Source organism: Triticum aestivum, chromosome 3D, assembly GCF_018294505.1.
Source record: "Triticum aestivum cultivar Chinese Spring chromosome 3D, IWGSC CS RefSeq v2.1, whole genome shotgun sequence".
In the NCBI taxonomy this organism is placed as follows: domain Eukaryota; kingdom Viridiplantae; phylum Streptophyta; class Magnoliopsida; order Poales; family Poaceae; genus Triticum; species Triticum aestivum.
The window spans coordinates 83548901-83567951 of NC_057802.1; the positions used below are offsets into that span (position 1 = coordinate 83548901).

At 46.7% G+C, this 19051-nt stretch overlaps 1 protein-coding gene across 1 annotated transcript; it reads right to left on the minus strand.

Moving 5' to 3' along the window:
- Nucleotides 1-1976: 1976 nt before the first annotated feature.
- LOC123074199 (cysteine-rich receptor-like protein kinase 10) lies at nucleotides 1977-5939 on the minus strand. The gene is made up of 3 exons (XM_044497098.1): nucleotides 5003-5939; nucleotides 2382-2496; nucleotides 1977-2289 (listed from the first exon to the last, which is right to left on the minus strand). Exons 1-2 carry the CDS (start codon nucleotides 5835-5837, stop codon nucleotides 2420-2422), a joined length of 912 nt encoding a protein of 303 aa, XP_044353033.1. The 5' UTR covers nucleotides 5838-5939; the 3' UTR covers nucleotides 1977-2289; nucleotides 2382-2419.
- Between the last annotated feature and the right edge of the window lie 13112 nt (nucleotides 5940-19051).

The following is a 19051-nucleotide window of genomic DNA, read 5'->3' on the forward strand; positions in this document are numbered from 1 at the left end:
CCCACCGGGAGTAGAACTACCTCCCTTCCTTGTTGGATTAGGAGAAGGGGGGAAGAGGAGGGAGAGAGGAAGGAAAGGGGGGGCGCCGCCCCCCTCTCCTTGTCCTATTCGGACTAGAGGGGGAGGGGCGCGCGGCCCTGCCCTAGCCGCCTCTCCTCTTCTCCACTAAGGCCCACTATGGCCCATTAAGCCCCCGGGGGGTTCCGCTAAGCCCTCGGTACTCCGGTAAAATCCCGATTTCACCCGAAACACTTCCGATATCCAAATATAGGTTTCCAATATATCAATCTTCATGTCTCGACCATTTCGAGACTCCTCGTCATGTCCGTGATCACATCCGGGACTCCGAACAACCTTCGGTACATCAAAACTCATAAACTCATAATATAACCGTCATCGAAACTTTAAGCGTGCGGACCCTACGGGTTCGAGAACTATGTAGACATGACCGAGACACGTATCCGATCAATAACCAATAGCGGAACCTGGATGCTCATATTGGCTGCCACATATTCTACGAATATCTTTATAGGTCAGACCGCATAACAACATACGTTGTTCCCTTTGTCTTCGGTATGTTACTTGCCCGAGATTCGATCGTCGGTATCTCAATACCTAGTTCAATCTCGTTACCGGCAAGTCTCTTTACTCGTTCCGTAATACATCATCCCGCAACTAACTCATTAGTTGCAATGCTTGCAAGGCTTAAGTGATGTGCATTACCGAGTGGGCCCAGAGATACCTCTCCGACGATCGGAGTGACAAATCCTAATCTCGAAATACGCCAACCCAACAAGTACCTTCGGAGACACCTGTAGAGCACCTTTATAATCACCCAATTACATTGTGATGTTTGGTAGCACACAAAGTGTTCCTCCGGTAAACGGGAGTTGCATAATCTCATAGTCATAGGAACATGTATAAGTCATGAAGAAAGCAATAGCAACATACTAAACGATCGAGTGCTAAGCTAACGGAATGGGTCAAGTCAATCACATCATTCTCCTAATGATGTGATCCCGTTAATCAAATGACAACTCATGTCAATGGCTAGGAAACATAACCATCTTCGATCAACGAGCTAGTCAAGTAGAGGCATATTAGTGACACTCTGTTTGTCCATGTATTCACACAAGTATTATGTTTCCGCTTAATACAATTCTAGCATGAATAATAAACATTTATCATGATATAAGAAAATAAATAATAACTTTATTATTGCCTCTAGGGCATATTTCCTTCAGATGGATCCAACCATCATGCCCTTTTCCCCCACTCCCCGCCACATGGATCAACGAATCTGAAAGGAGGTGACATCCTACCTACGCTTCAGTCCGATAGCTACAAAAGGAGAGAAGGAGATGTCGATGCTACTTCGACTCCACGACAAGTGTTTTCCTTGTCGGTCTGCTTGTTGTGTTTTGTGGTTCCGCCACCTTCCCTGGACCCTCGTGGGCGTCAACGGCGGCATGCTCCTTTGCTTCATCAACACCTCTGTGCTCGGTGAAAGATAGATAGTGAAGGGGTGAAGAGGAGGAAAGGCGACGGCATAAATCAGTTTTTTTAGAGAGATAGTGAAGGGATGATCGGTGGGGGTTTTCACTAACGTGTGATGGCTTGTTTGTAGCGCGTGCGCTTGCTAATACCAGATCGTGCAACTCTTTTTTATAACACATTACAATCGTTGACACTCATGTACACGCATATATACTCGTCCGTATGAACTCATGCACGCATACTATACTCTATGAGTACATTCGAGATACTGAGCCGACGCAAAATCCTGCGATTGACGAAGTTACCATAGACACCTCTAGTCGACGAGAACGTCTTCTCCCGCTAAACAAACATCGCAAAAAATGCGAGCACCAGCGTCAAGTCTATGACTTGAACAATGGTACGCCGGATCCACCACAAGGAGCCTAGCCATCTGAGGTACGCTCAGTTTACACCGTGTTGCATGATTAAGTATTTGGAAAATTTTATGACTCGATTGTACAATGGTGCCATTCCGTTACTGCAACTTACGACCCACATAATAATCGAGCGAAACTACTCCCTACATTCCATAATATAAGAACCATTTTATATTATGGGACGAAGGGAGTAGAACAGAATCACACATGCACCACTTACTGATGGACAACGCACATACACACGTTGGTCTCGAACATTAACCCGTGAACCATAAGCCTATGTACGCAGCCTATCTTGATCGTTCGGCTTGTTGCCCCAGAGTTGTTGTAGCTTGCTCCGATTATCTCTGTAACTGACATGCGTGCTGGCCCTCTGGAGATAATTAAGATATATACGGAGCATGTAAGAAAATGAATTGGAACAAATTTTGATTTTAGACAGTCAGCGGACGATAAATAACGTACATGTGGGCACGTGGCTGCTTCATCCCTCCTTCTCCTCTTCACCTGTCAAAAGCACACAGATACGTCGATAGGGCTCCTGCCAACGTACATACCAAGGCAAACGCCACTTGTATACCTGTCGAAAACAAAACCGAGAGTATCAGGGCATCTCCAACGCAAGTTCTTAAAACGGACACCTTACTGCTCACGGACATGTCCGAGATATGTCGTGGGAAGATTAAAGGTAGGGAGACATATCTTAGAAAAATTTCCTCATTTGTTTTGTGTTTGTGTGGTGGAAGGAGAGAGAACACAGAGACCACATGTTGAGGGCATGTACAATGGAGGCACTAGTATAGTGCCGCTCCAGATTCCATGTAAACATTTCAGGCTGAAACCACAGTGTGAAATGAGACCGGTCCAATGCTGCAGCCTCCCTGTTTCTCTTTCTCTTTCTCACTTTCTCAACCGCAAAGAGCTAAGAGCGTCTCCAGTCGTTCGGCCTTCCAGGGTTTGAAATAGCGCCTGCCTGGGGGCGAACTAGCGATAAATTCGGCATGGGGCAGTTGGTTTCCCAGCTGTCGTCCCAAGGTCGTCCCAGACGCCATTTTTTTTAAACCAAACTCGGCCGAAAATTGGGCAAACACGACACAAATTCGGCCAAACTAGGCGATTTCATTGATATTTGCACAAAAAACTAAAAACATAATTTAAAACAACTAAAACGACAATTAAAACTACGACTACTGCGCCGCGGCCGCCGCCCGCCTTCTACATGCCGAGCAGCCTGTAGAACTTGGTGTACTCGCCGTCGTCGCCGTCGTCACCGTTGTCCCTGCTGCATCCCTGACCGGGGTCGCCGATGCGTGGGGGGTTGGACGGACCGAGCGCCTCGTCGTCGCTGTCGCCAAGGACGACGACGGCGCCCTCCTCGCGTCTGCAGCGTCGAGCGGCGATCTCCTCGAGGGCACGACACTGGTGTGCCATCTCCTCGCAGACGTAGTCCTCCCGCGCCCATTTGAGGACGGTCTCGTCATCGGCGGCCATGGCCTCGTGCTCCTTCTTCACGGGGAGAAGACCCGGCTCGGTCTTTGGCCTGACGAGGTGGGAAGGGGGGAAGAGGGGCCATGGCCGCCCTCGTTGATGACGAGGGCGCCGCCATGGGTGCGGCGCCTAAGCGGTGTCTCCTGCGGCTCCGGCTTGACGAGGCGGAGCGCCGGCGTGCCGGAGGAGAGGGAGCCCGACAACGAGGATGTCGCCGTCTCCATTCGCCGCGGCGTCCAGGAGCTGTCGCGGCGACGAGAGAAGAAGGGGGGCGGTAGGTACTCCAGGCGCGGCGTGTTGCCACCCTCGATGTACTCGAGGACGACCTCGAGGGTGCGGCCAGGGACACCCCACCATTGGCACCTCCCGTCGGAGTTGAGGTGGCCGTTGGGCTCGACGCCGTTGGCGCTGTTGGTGGAGGCGAGCTGCTCCTCGTGGCGCCTGTCGAAGTACGCCGTCCACAGCGTGTTGCTGTCGGGGGCGTACCTCGGCTCGTTCCTCGCCGCCACCGGCAGCGAGGACCGGATGCGCGCGATTTCGACGTGCCGATCAGCTCCAGTGGGCACTGGGGCACCGGGATGCCGCCGGCGCTGAGCCTCCAGGAACCCGGCACCCACATGTCCGGCGGCGCCGGATAGTCCGCCTCGTATAGGAGGCGTGCCTCGTCCTCGTGCAGGTGGCGGCGGCCGAAGCCGTTGGTCGCCGCACCATCGCATGGGTAGCGTTCGGCCATGCTCGTCGTCGGGGGGAAAGAGGAGAGACGCGCGTCGGCGGTGAGAGGTCGAGAGGGGGAGAGGGTTCTGTGGCGATGGAGGGCGTGCGCTCACCGGCGAGGGAGGGCCCGGCTTTTATAGAGGCGGGGGCGGTGAGCGGGCGGCATGCGTGCGTACGCGTGGCGGGAGCGGGCGGGACGCGTGTCGTGGCGCCTTCACTGCGCCGCCCATGAGGCATCAATGGAAGGCTGACCGGCGCGGCAACGCGGCCGCCTTGGCATTGATTCCCCGCGGGAAACCGAGGCGATGAGGACGACGAGCACGCCCGGTCGCTGACTCGGCGGGCCCGCCAGGCTTCCGCGCCAAAACCGTTTCCCCCCGCGAGCCCCCCAGCGCGCCGGCACGGGTTCGCCGACGCCGAATTCGGCCTTAACCGGCGAAAAGTGGGCTTCTGGGACGCGACTGGACTGATTTTTCGATGCCGACGATAAAAAAGGGCCCGGAGGGCTTGTTGGAGATGCGGCTGGAGATGCTGTAAAGCAAGCCGAGGTTGCCATGACATTGGCTAGGAGAGAGCTGAAGCGACTTTTTGTCAGGGAGGAGGCAGCCTCCTCTGCAAGCGCTCGTTCCACTCTGCAAGCAACACCGTTTTTTTAGTCTGGCCACCAAATCCGATGTGAAGGGCTGGAGCAACCGCCCAGAGTGCAGCGTTGGTCATGCCTTCCTCTTGGATGATAAAAGTGGTCCGGACTCGACATGATCATGCACTTTGAGGGTTTGCTTTGGTGATGCCTTTAGTTTTGTCTCAGTGAGACGTTTTGGATGAAAGATGCAACCCATTTTTGTCCGTGAGAGGAAATTGAAAGATTGATCAGGAGAACTCACCGGTATTGAGATCGTTGTCACTCACTGCAGTGGAGACCTCGAACCGTAGGTAGCAGTTGAAGCCCACCACCGCGGCCGCCACGCCACCGTCGACGCGGGCAACGTTGAGGTCCCAGTCCACGCCCTGCACCGACTCCTGCAGGCACTGGACGCAGTCCGCCGCCGTGCGGTCCCTCCTGCACTGCGCCAGAACGTGCACTGTTCTGCTCACCACGCTCTCGGAGTTGGTCCCCTCCGCTGTGGCCAGCATCCGCGGCCCGGAGATGTTTGCGGCCGCGCGCCGCGCCACGTCCTTCGCCATGGCGACGAGCTCATTGTGCAGGTGGGCGTAGTAGAAGGATTTGGTGTTGACCTTAGAGGCAGGGACGGCGTCGAAGAGGACCCGGGCGCGGAAGGCGTCCTCGCTTGGCGAGGATGCATTGGTGTCGGCGTAGCCGACGAAGCACCGGTCGCTCCAGATGCCAGCGCGCCGGCTGGTGGCACCGCAGCCAGCGGTGAGGTTCCCAGCCGCGGCGGACAGGCACCGGGCGCACTCGGACGGCACCGTGGTGTTGCCGAAGCAGAGCCCCCGCGCGAACGCGCGCTCCCCGCGGGTGACGGACCGTAGGGAGGCGAAGCACGTGTGCGCGGCGGCGGAGGGGAGAGAGCGGAGGAGCGGGAGCAGGGTGGCGCGAAACGCCGTGCCGTTGGTGGCGTTGGTGAGCGCCGGCGCCGGGTAGCATTGCAGCAAGCCGCCTGCGTCCGCGATGCGGACGCTATCCTCACATGTGCTAGGGGCTGGCGTCACGGCGAGGAGGAGGGAGATCAGCAGCCACGAGGACGATCGAAGCGCCATTGTTGTGGCGTAGCCGCTTTGGCACTTGGAACTTGGAAGTGGAGCTGTAGAAGAGGGGGCGGCAGTGGAGAATGTCTCGAACTTCAACTCCTCAGCTTGGTTGGTGCGGTGTTAACCACGACGAGGACTAGTCGAAAAACGATGCACTGGGCAATAAGGTGGATTCTTTCACGAAAAAAGACTGCTGCCTGCTTTTCCCTAAAAAAGATGACTGCTGCCTGCCTGCTCGCAAATACGCAAACTTGGCACCGCGTATGGTATGGGTCTACTTACCTTGTATCCTATTCTTATGTGGCAAGCTTATCAACTACACGTTACATATAATCACACTAATAAAACGACATTACAATCACGATGAACAATGATGAAGTTCTTCATCCCAAACACAGCCTTGCCTACTTCAACATTGCTTGCATGCTTGTGCACCAATTTGAAGTAGGCATCCACTGACTGCTGCTTAGTCTTAAACCCTTTATAGGAGTAGTCTGCTTTCCACGAGTTGTAAACCCCTTAAACCCTTTCTTCATACATCACATCATGACGGAACAACAGGAATTCATGTGGCGCCCCTTAAATGGTCCGGCCCAGCATGGGAGGAGCACTGCCTCTCCAGCACGTTCTTTTTTACTTTTTATATTATTTATATTTATATTTCTAAAACTGGAAAACTATTTTTGTTCAATTCAGAAAATTGTTCATCACGCATTCATTTTTTTTAATAAAATGTACTTATTATTGCGTCCTTCAGAAGAATTGTTGATAGCATTCAAAAAATATATACATGACATTTTTAAAATCTTTACGTGTATTAAAAAACAGTTTGTACCATTTTTGAAAAAAAATCTATAATGAAAAAATTATTCTCGTAACTTCGAAAAAACACATTCTACCATTCAAAAAAATTACGTGACATTAAAAAAATATCCGTGACATTTTTTAAAATGTATGCTTAATTCAAAAATATTTTATAATAATAAGGAAATGCATGTGACATTTTATAAAAGTTTGACGTATTTCAAGGATATGTTCATGGCGAATCAACCTGGAGTTGGATGGTTAGGACTTAGGAGGACAGTGGCATAGTCCACCAGGGCTCAAGTCCAAGACTTAATATTAATTCTGACATTTTCCTGGATTTGTTTCAGGCCTTCCAGCGATGTGCGTTCAGTGGAAGAAGACATTCTCGTCGACTACAAAGGCGTCTATCGCGACTTCGTCAATCTCAAGATGATGTGCCGGCTCAGTCTTTCTAATGCGCTCATAGGGATAGGGTGTGCGTGCATGCATACGAGTGAATGTATGTGTGCTTACAATCCTAAAAAATGTCCGTGTAGTTTGCAAAAAAATAAAATCATACCATTAGAAAAAAATGTTCAACATGTGTTCGAAAAATGTTGAACATGCATTTAAAAATATGTGTAGAAACATTTGTTTGAAAAAAATATAGACCAATATTTTGAAAATTGTTCATTGTGTATCAAAAAATGTTACACATGTATAAGAATAATGTACAATATGTCATAAAAAGAGTAGACATTTGTTGAAAAAGGGAAACTAAAAAACCAAAGAAAACTTGTGAAGCCGAAGAAAAAAAATCAAACCAAAGAAATACAAAAAGGAAAAGGAAAACGAAAAAAAAAGAACAAAAGAATTCTGAAGAAAAAAGTGAATAGCGATAAGAAAAAACACGTGAAAAACACCTCACGCCAGAGACAACTACCGTATGGGTCGGCTCCCTATCCTCACGCCATAGGCGAGGCTAATGTAGCTCTTGTTGTAGGCGAGAAATAGCCCTGGCGGACAATCTTACCTCTTGTAAACAAAAGGTCGACACACATCCAAAGCAATAGGAATTGCCCATCTCTTCCTAATTTGTCACCCTAAATTTCCTTGTGGGCCTCCAAGCTCTAAGTGTTTTTAAGTGCCGCAACATTTTTTTTAATGATACAACACATGTTTGATAAATTACAGGACATCTTTTACACTGTATGATTTTTTAATAAAATGTCATCAAGATATTTTTGCGTTTAGACTATTCAGCGTTTTTGTTGTTTGATCGAGGGTGCCTATGTCAAAGATACTGGAGAAGATAGAGTACACTATTCAACGCGTATATGTGGATTTTTTTTTTGCCAAGTCAGCTCTGTCGATTTGATCCCATCTGTCATAAGTGAGCTTAAACGAGCCAAAATGAATGATCACTCACTACTAGGAAAATGCTTATACACAGTAGTATAGTAGTAGCGCTGTAAAATAGTAACCGCTGTTGCTATTTAGCAGTAGCGCTTTTCCTGGCAGGCGCTACTAGTAACTCTGTAGTAGTAGCGCTGGGAAGCAAAAACGCGCTACTACTATGTGGGACCAGACGAGGTCCCCGACGGTCGCTGGAGTTGTAGCGCTGTGCAGAAACAAGCGCTACTACTAACAGTTTAGTAGCAGCGCTTGATTTTACTGCGCCGCTACTGCTAATGGGCCCCACTTAGTAGTAACGCTTTTCCTGAAGAGCGCTACTACTAAGTCCCATAGCAGCAGCGCTTTTTGCTGAGCAGCGCTACTGCTAGTTGCGGCTGGTGCCACCTTTTCCACCCCTCCCCCTCCTCTCCCCCACTTTGCCCTCCCCCCTCCTTTTCCCTCTCCACTCTCCATCATTGTTGCTCTTCTTCTCTCTTCCTCCTACCTCTCTTCTCTCCTCATTAATCGCACCCTCCTCCATAAATGGCCTCTCTTTTTCCCCTACACCTCTCTTCTCTCCCCCATTAATGCCCCCTCCATCATAACCCCTCTCCATTAGTTAGCTAGCTAGATTCACCTCTCCTCACCAACAACTAGATCTAGCTAGCTATTTAGCCAACCACACGTGCTCTCTCGATCGTTCTCTCTCATCATCTAATTAACCGCGTGCTCTCAGTCTCTCTCGGGAGATATATAGGTGAGTAAAAAGTTGTTCATTTTGAGAATGGGAATATGTGTGTGAATGAGAATATGTGTGTTTGGGATATATGTGGAGAGATTTGTGCGAGTGACATGCCCTCGAGTTGCTTATGTTTTGCCGAAATGTCGATTTATTTCCGTTTCGGTGAATTTCGAGCAAACTCAATATGTCCTATTTTTAGGCAAGGTCATGCCAAAATTTTATATATATATATATATATATATGACTTTGAAGCATGGATTATTTATTTTATAACCCTTTCCTTGTTATACCGTGCAGTCGGTCATGAAGGTGAGTGGATGGAAGGTGGAGCGGTACATGCAATCCGCGGTGATGGACATGTATGCAAATAATCGGACTAGGATTAGATGTCCGCGTGCAAGATGCAAGGAAGGAGTCCTTTTGGACCCTTTTGATCGTGGCACTTTGAAGGCGCACCTGCTGATGAATGATTTCATGGATGGCTATACTCAGTGGATAAGTGAACAAGATGATCATGATGAGGACGTCCACATGGCAGCTGGGAATAACGACATGGGGCTAGACGAAGAGATGACCGATCGACATGAAGACGATGGCGCCGTACATGTCGGCGGGGAAGAGTCCGGAAATGACGACGGCGGCGCAGAAGATTCCGGACACGACGAAGAAGAGTCCGGACATGGCGGAGAAGAGGCGGCGGTCACGCCGCAGTCTTTGATGGTACTAAGTGCAGTCATGCAGGACCCTCATGTTCGAGACCTCCTTCGCAAGAGTACGACTAGCAAGAGAGTTGCTTCTAGAGAGGAGGCCAAGCTGGCACAACTTGAAGTAGATTCGAGGACTCCATTGTATGACGGTTGCGATCCCGAGGTGACCCTCTTGAGTTTCACGCTCGAACTTCTAAAGACGAAGGCCAAAAACAAATGGAGAGACAAAAGCCTCAATGAGCATTTGAAGTATCTACATAATAAAGTTCTTCCCGCGGGGAACCTGTGTCCTACTAGTGTCGAGGAGGCCAAGAAATTCGTTTGCCCTTTTGATTTGCCGCACATTATGTACCACGCATGCATCAACGATTGCATCATTTATCGGGGGGGGGGGGCACACGGAAAAAACCAGCTGTCCAGTGTGCAATGCTTCTCGATACAAGAAGGCAGGAAAGAAAGCTCCTTAGAAAGTTGTATGGTACTTTCCGATCACTCCCTGTCTGCAGCGGTATTTCGTAGATCCTAAGGAAGCAAAGCTCATGCGCTAGCGCGCGGAGAGGAAGAAGCCCGACGATGGAGATGATCTGAGGCTGAGACACCTCGTAGATGGTAGCCAGTGGAGAGCATTCAACGCCGTATATGGATTTGCTGCAGAAGATCCAAGGAACATCGTGCTTGGTGCGGGTACCGATGGCATGAATCCGTTTGAAAACCAGAACACCAACCACAGCACATGGCCCGTGTTTGTATGGATGTACAACCTCCCCCTATGGAAGTGCATGAAGACAAAATACATACACATGAGCATGCTGATTCAAGGGCCAAAGCAACCAGGAAATAGTATTAACCTGTATATGGGTGTTCTGCAAGAGGAGCTAGACACATTATGGAAAACACCGGCATGGACATGGGACGCCAGCAAAGGAGAATATTTCCATATGAGAGCCCCGCTGATGACGACAGTGCATGACTATCTCGGTTACGGGTACACCTCAAGCCAGGTGTGCCACGGATACTGCGGATGCATGAGGTGCATGGATGATACAACGTCTCAGCAGCTTACGTCAACGAAAGATGGCAGGTCCGGGAAAATCGTGTACATGGGGCATCATAGATGGCTCGAGAAGGATGACCCGTGGAGAAAGCGTGGAGATCTATTCAATGGGTTGGCTGAGCATCGAGGACCTCCACGTAAGAGGAGCGGCGCCGAAATCGACGAGCTATTGAGAAAGTGGGAACAATGCCCCGCGCCGGGAAAGATCAAAAAGGCGCCGGAGCCGCTGCTGAAGGTATGGAAAACGAGGTCTGTTTTCTGGGACTTGGAGTACTGGCCCAATCACGACACGCCTCATTGCCTTGATCCAATGCATATCACGAAGAATGTCCTCGAGATCTTGCTTGGCACACTGATGAACATGCCGGAGAAGACCAAGGATGGGTCGAAGGCAAGGAAAAACTTGGAAGATTTGAAGATCAGGAAAGATCTCCACCGTAAAAAGTTAATGGAGGAGACGGAGACGGAGGAGGGGGAAAGGGGCAGAAAATTCAACAAGAAGGAGGAGAGTTATTGCGCCCCTTCTTGCTTCACCTTAAGTGCGAAGGAGATCGATCAATTCATCAAGTGCCTTATGGGAATCCAAGTCAGTTCCGGTTACTGTGGGAACATAAGCAAATTTCTAGACCCCAAGAAGAAAAGGTTCAGCGGGACGAAGTCTCATGACTGTCATGTGATGATGACGCAGATACTCCCGGTTGCCATTAGAGGGATAATGGAGAAGCACATCCGTGACACGCTTACTGGTCTCTGCAACTTCTTCGACGTTATATCTCGAAAGTCCATAAGTGTGAAGCAGCTTCGAAGGCTACAGGAAGAGATCGTTGTCATACTATGTGAGCTTAAGATGTACTTCCCGCCTGCGTTCTTTGATGTCATGGTGCATCCGTGTGTCCACATCGTGGATGACATCATCGACCTCGGGCCGGCATTCCTTCACAGCACGATGCCGTTCGAGAGGATGAATGGGCTCATCAAAGGATTCGTTCGTAACATGTCCCGTCCCGAAGGGAGCATCGTCTAGGGGTATCTGACGCATGAGTGCGTCTCCTTTTGCGAGAATTATATAAGCGTCGGAGACCCTGTTGTTGGTTTGCCCGTCAAGAAGCACGATGGGAAGATCGAAGGAGATGGTCACAACAACGGCCGGAGGGAATTGCACGTGGACTACTCGGATCGACGGAACGACTTTGACAGGGCGAACTTAGTAGTGCTACAACACCTAGATGTGGTAGATGATTATGTGGCACAACACAAAGAAACCATCGCAAAGAAGCACCGTGATAAGGGGATGCTCAAGACGGACGACGAAGTTACTGTAGAGCACAACGCCACTTTCTTCCGTTGGTTTAAAGATCAAGTTCTTGAAAATCCCCCGGAGGAGGGCAGTTCGGACGGATTGCTCATACACGCCTTAGCACATGGCCCCGTGATACGTCTCCGTCGTATCTATATTTTTTGATTGTTCCATGCCAATATTCTACAACTTCTACATACTTTTGGCAACTTTTTATACTATTTTTGGGACTAACATATTGATCCAGTGCCCAGTGTCAGTTCGTGTTTGTTGCATATTTTTTGTTTCGCAGAAAATCCATATCCAACAGAGTCCAAACTGGATAAAAACTTGCGTAGATTTTTTTTGGAATATAAGTGAATTTTGGGAAGTGGAATCAACGCGAGACGATGCCCGAGGGGCCCACGAGGGTGAGGGGCGCGCCCTCGGCCCTCGTGGCCACTCCGTAAAGCGGTTGGTGCCCTTCTTTCGCCGCAAGAAAGCCAATATCCGGATAAAAATCGTGTCAAAATTTCAACCCAATCGGAGTTACGGGTCTCCGGGAATTTAAGAAACGGTGAAAGGGCAGAATCAGGGAGCGTAGAAACAGAAGGAAACAGAGAGAGAGATCCAATCTCGGAGGGGCTCTCGCCCCTCCGCCGCTATGGAGGCCATGGACCAGAGGGGAAACCCTTCTCCCATCTAGGGGGAAGGTCAAGGAAGAAGAAGAAGAAGAAGGGGGGCTCTCTCCCCCTCTCTCCCGGTGCCGCCGGAACACCGCCGGGGCCATCATCGCGACAACGATCTACACCAACAACTTCACCGCCGTCATCACCAACTCTCCCCCCTCTATGCAGCGGTGTAACCCCTCTTTTACCCGCTGTAATCTCTACTTAAACATGGTGATCAACGCTATATATTATTTCCCAATGACATATGGCTATCCTATGATGTTTGAGTAGATCCGTTTTGTCCTATGGGTTAATTGATGATTGATAACCCACAAGTATAGGGGATCAACTGTAGCCTCTTTCGATAAGTAAGAGTGTTGAACCCAACGAGGAGCTAAAGGCAGAACAAATATTCCCTCAAGTTCTATCGACCACCGATACAACGCACGCTTGACGTTCGCTTTACCTAGAACAATTATGAAACTAGAAGTACTTTGTAGGTGTTGTGGGATAGGTTTGCAAGAATATAAAGAGCACGTAAATAAAAACTAGGGGCTGTTTTAGGTAAAGAAGCAATAAGGTTAGTATAGCGAGTGTGGAAAAGTGGTGGTAGGAGTTGCAAAATTGTCCCTAAGCAATTGACTACTTTACTAGACCGATAGCAAGTTCTATGTGGGAGAGGCCACTGCTAGCATGTCATCCCTGACTTGGAATTCTATGCACTTATGATTGGAACTATTAGCAAGCTTCCACAACTACTAACGTTCATTATGGTAAAACCCAACCATAGCATTAATATATATTGTTCCCCCTTCAATCCCGTATGCATCAATTTGTATGCTAGGTTGAAGCTTCTGTCACTCTTGCCCTCCAATACATAGTCCTATCAACATACAACTAACCCTATGGTGTGATCCACGCGCGCGCTCATATGATGGGCACCAAAGGACAGCAACATAACCACAAGCAAATTAAACCAATCATAGCAATTCTCCAATTACCGATAGGACAACGAAAATCTACTCAGACATCATAGGATGGCAACACATCATTGGATAATATATGAAGCATAAAGCACCATGTTCAAGTAGAGGATACAGCGGGTTGCGGGAGAGTGGAACGTTGTAGATAGATGTGGGAAGGTGATGAAGGTGTTGGTGAAGATGACGGAGGTGTTGGTGTAGATCGTTGTCGCGATGATGGCCCCGACGGCGTTCCTGCACCACCGGGAGAGAGGGGGAGAGAGCCCCCTTCTTCTTCTTCTTCCTTGACCTTCCCCCTAGATGGGAGAAGGGTTTCACCTCTGGTCCTTGGCTTCCATGGCATGGGAGGGGCGAGAGCCCCTCCGAGATTGGATCTGTCTCTCTGTCTCTCTCTGTTTCTGCGTTTTTGATTCTGCCCTTTCACCGTTTCTTATATTCCCGGAGATCCGTAACTCCGTTTGGGTTGGACATGATTTCTATCCGGATATTGGCTTTCTTGCGGCGAAAGAAGGGCACCAACCGCCTTACGGGTGGCCACGAGGGCCCAGGGCGCGCCCCTCCCCCTCGTGGGCCCCTCGGGCATCGTCTCGCGTTGATTCCACTTCCTAAAATTCACATATATTCCAAAAAAAATCTCCGTTAGTTTTTATCCCGTTTGGACTCCGTTTGATATGGATTTTCTGCGAAACAAAAAACATGACAAACAGGAACTGGCACTGGGCACTGGATCAATATGTTAGTCCCAAAAATAGTATAAAAAGTTGCCAAAAGTATGTAAAAGTTGTAGAATATTGGCATGGAACAATAAAAAATTATAGATACGACGGAGACGTATGAGCATCCCCAAGCTTAATTCTTGCTCGTCCTCGAGTAGGTAAATGATAAAAAGATAATTTTTGATGTGGAATGCTACCTAGCATAAACTTGATCATATATATAATCATGGCGTGAATATTAAGACACGAGTGATTGAAAGCAATAGTCTATAATTTGACATAAAGACATCAATACTCAGGAATCCCAACAAACAATCATGTCTTTCAAAATATGAACGGTAAAGAAAGCTATCCCTACAAAATCATATAATCTTGTCATGCTCTGTCTTCTTAACACAAAGTATTTATCATGCACAACCCCGATGACAAGCCGAGCAATTGGTTCATACTTTTTAACGTGCTTCAGCTTTTTCAACCCTCACACAATACATGAGCGCAAGCCATGGACATATCACTATGGGTGGAATAGAATATGATGATGGAGGTTGTGTGGAGAATACAAAAAAGTAGAAAGTCTCACATCGACGCGGCTAATCAACGGGCCATGGAGATGCCCATCAATTGATGTCAATGCGAGGAGTAGGGATTGCCATGCAACGGATGCACTAGAGCTATAAGTGTATGAAAGCTCAAACTAAAATTAAGTGGGTGTGCATCCAACTTGCTTGCTCATGAAGACCTCGGGCATTTGAGGAAGCCCATCATTGGAATATACAAGCCAAGTTCTATAATGAAAATTCCCACTAGTATATGAAAGTGATAACTCAAGAGACTCTCTATATGAAGAACATGGTGCTACTTTGAAGCACAAGTGTGGTAAAAGGATAGTAGCATTGCCCCTTCTCTCTTTTCTCTCATTTTTTTTGTTTTTTTGTTTTTTTGGTGGGCTTCTTTGGCCTCTTTTATTTTTTTGTGGCCTTCTTTGGCCTCTTTTATTTTTTTAAAGTCTGGAGTCTCATCCCGACTTGTGGGGGAATCATAGTCTCCATCATCCTTTCCTCACTGGGGCAATGCTCTAATAATGATGATCATCACACTTTTATTTACTTACAACTCAATGTCTAGAACAAAGTATGACTCTATATGAATGCCTCCGGTGGTGTACCGGGATGTGCAATGATCTAGCGTAGCAAAGATATAAAAAAACAGACAAGCCATGAAAATATCATGCTAGCTATCTTACGATCATGCAAAACAATATGACAATGAATGCTCAAGTCATGTATATGATGATGGAAGTTGCATGGCAATATATCTCGGAATGGCTATGGAAATGCCATAATAGGTAGATATGGTGGCTGTTTTGAGGAAGTTATAAGGAGGCTTATGTGTGATAGAGCGTATCATATCACGGGGTTTGGATACACCGGCGAAGTTTGCACCAACTCTCGAGGTGAGAAAGGGCAATGCACGGTACCGTAGAGGCTAGCAAATTGCGAAAAGGTAAGAGTGCGTATAATCCATGGACTCACATTAGTCATAAAGAACTCATATACTTATTGCAAAAGTTTATTAGCCCTCGAAGCAAAGTACTACTACGCATGCCCCTAGGGGGATAGATTGGTAGGAAAAGACCATCGCTCGTCCCCGACCGCCACTCATAAGGAGGACAATCAATAATAAATCATGCTCCAACTTCATAGCATAACGAGAGACTATACGTGCATGCTTCGGGAATCACAAACCTTAACACCAATATTCTTACTAAACACAACCATTTACTAGTACCTCCCACATATTATCATCTCTATATCGCAAAACTATTGCAAGGAATCAAACATATCATATTCAGTGATCCATAAGTTTTATGTAGGATTTTATGACTAACCATGTGAATGACCAATTCCTGTCATCTCTCTAAATAGATATAAGTGAAGCAAGAGAGTTTAATTCTTTCTACAAAAGATATGCCCACGCTCTAACAAATATAAGTGAAGCAAAAGAGCATTCTACAAATGGCGGTTTTCTATGTGAAGAGAAACAGGCAATCCAAACTTCAAATGATATAAGTGAAGCACATGAAGCATTCTATAAAGCCATACTCAAAAGATATAAGTGAAGTGCAAGGAGCATTCTATAAATCAACCATGGACTATCTCATACCAGCATGGTGCATAAAAGAAAAGTGAAAACTAAATGCAAAAGATGCTCCAAGATTTGCACATATCACATGAACGAAACGAATCCGAAAACATACCGATACTTGTCGAAGAAAGATGGGATGCCCTCCGGGGCATCCCCAAGCTTAGACGCTTGAGTATCCTTGAATATTTACTTGGGGTGCCTTGGGCATCCCCAAGCTTGAGCTCTTGCCTCTCCTTCTTCTCCTTAAATCGAGGCCTCCTCGATCTTCGAACACTTCATCCACACAAACCTCAACAGAAGGCTCGGTAAGATCCATTAGTATAATAAAGCAAATCACTACTGTAAGTACTGTTGCAAACCAATTCATATTTTGTTTTTGCATTTTAGCTACTGTAATATAACTTTTTCATGGCTTAATCCACTGATAGAAATCAATAGTTTCATCAAAACAAGCAAACTATGCATCAAAAACAGAATCTGTCTTAAACATGATAGTCTGTAGTAATCTGAACATTCACCACACCTCTAGTACTCCAAAAATTCTGAATAAATTAGAAAAAAACAATTTGTATAGAAATACAGTGCAATAAGTTTCAGAACCGTTTGACGTTCCAGTAAAAAATGTAAAACCGCGCACTGCAGCCAAAGTTTCTGTTTTGCACCGCACAAACCAACAAGCAATGTAAACATCCTAAAGGAAAATCTTGGCACATTATTTTTATTTTTAAACTTTATAAAAGCACACAACAGAAATAAATGACTCTCTAAAAATTCCGGGTTGTCTCCCTGGCAGTGCTTTCCTTAAAGCCATTAAGCTAGGCATATAGTGCTCAAGTAATGGATCCACCCCGATCCCAAGGTATATCAAAGCCAATTTTAATTAACAATGATTTATGATTTAGTAGTGAGCACAAAGTAACATATATCATGCAACAACGAAGTCTAACTCTCTTCCTATGCATCGGCATGTCATAAAAGAACAATTCGTGCACACATAGTAAAGGCCAATGCATAGTATAAACAGTTTCTTGAAATTTTATCATATTGGAAACATGGAGAGACGGAGATGTAGTTCCTCTCTCATAGTAATTGCAAGTAGGAGCATAAAGCACATGCATATTATATCTATCAAAATCATCATGTGTAGTAGTAAAACACAACTCATCAATATGATCCTTAATAAGGGCAAACTTCTCCGATATAGTGTAGTCGGGAGAATTCAAAAAGATAATAGGACTATCATGCGAGGGTGTAACAACAACAATTTCATGTTTAACATAAGGAACTATAGCAAGTTCATCTCCATAAGCATCATTCATATTGGCATCTTGGCTACAAGCATAGCAAGCATCAAGTTCATCAAAAAGAGATATTTCAAACGAATCAACGGGATCATAGCAATTATCATGGCATTCATCCTTCGATAAGCATGAAGGGAAATTAAAAAATTTATGAGTTGAAGAGTTACTCTCATTAGAAGGTGGGCACGGGTAGCTAATCCGCTCTTCCTCCTTTTGTTCTTCGCCCTCCTCATCATCTTTTTCATCGAATGAGCCCACAGTTTCATCAATTCCTTCTTCCATAGACTCCTGCAAAATATTAGTCTCTTCTTGGACAGCGAAGGAGTCCTCAATATATGGTTTAACATAGGCATTAGAAGCATAATTATCATAACAACATTTAAGTATGGCAAAATTTTCAGATTTGTAAAGAGTAGCATCATACTTTCCAATCAAAGAAGCAATTTCATACGCACCCTTAAAAGCAACAAAATCTTCAATTTGTTGAACATCATAGTAATTATAAACACCCTTAGCATACGAAGATACGATTCCATTATCACTAAACTCACATTGGTAGGGAAGGTGTTTCTTAGGGTCTTCAGAACAACAAGTAAAATCATATATTTCACATAAATTCCAAGCATAGCATTGCAAACGATGAATTTGATCCAGTAAAAGTTTCCCTTTTTGAGATAAGCGGTGTCGCACATAACAAGCATGCTCATCTAAAGATTTGCCCTCAACTAAGCTAGTTGGGGTTTCAGCCCGAGCACATAGGGATCGAAGATGATCCAAGTAAAAAGCTTCAGGAGTGTGATAGATTTTGATTGGTTCTTCAACCATTGGTGTAGTAGGTACAACTATTTTTTTGGTATTTTGCGTTTCCTATTGAAAGGATCGAGATGGACCTAGATGGGGGTGAATAGGTACAATTACAAATTTTAATTATGACTTAGCAATTTTAGGCAATAATGCGGAATGTGAAGGTGACCCTAACAATTGCAAGTGTAGTACTAAGTGCTAAGCAAGTAAAACAAGTATGTAAGTAGGCAAGAACAATATGATAAAGTGAGTGGCCCGGAAATCCGTAAATTTTGTTCTGTGGAAGAAATACCGGACGTCCGAGGCGTGCCGGACGTCCGGAGACCAGACGTCCGGAGGGGCTCGGAAATCCGTTAATACTGTTCTGTAAGAGAATCAGCGGACGACCGTAGAGAGCCGGACGACCGGACAGCCGAGAGAGATCGGGCGTCCGTAGAGTATCGGACGTCCGGAGAAAAGTTCGAGTTGGTGGTTTGAGCAAATCTTTCACTAGATCCAACGATCCCCTCTTAATAGTGCGGGATCCCTATACTCAAGAACAAACGGTAAACAAAGCCAAGGCTAATGTCTTGTATCTCCGATCTTTAGCAATATGCATTTGACCCTAGTCATGATCCACACACGGCCTTTGAGACATAATCCT

What these genes read in the sequence shown, in the direction of transcription:
- LOC123074199 (XM_044497098.1), bottom strand. Translation starts at nt 5,837, where the DNA reads ATGGCGCTTCGATCGTCCTCGTGGCTGCTGATCTCCCTCCTCCTCGCC. An exon ending in TGACAACGATCTCAATACCG is followed by an intron (nt 2,497 to 5,002) that starts GTGAGTTCTCCT and finishes TGTTTTCGACAG; the next exon opens with GTATACAAGTGGCGTTTGCC.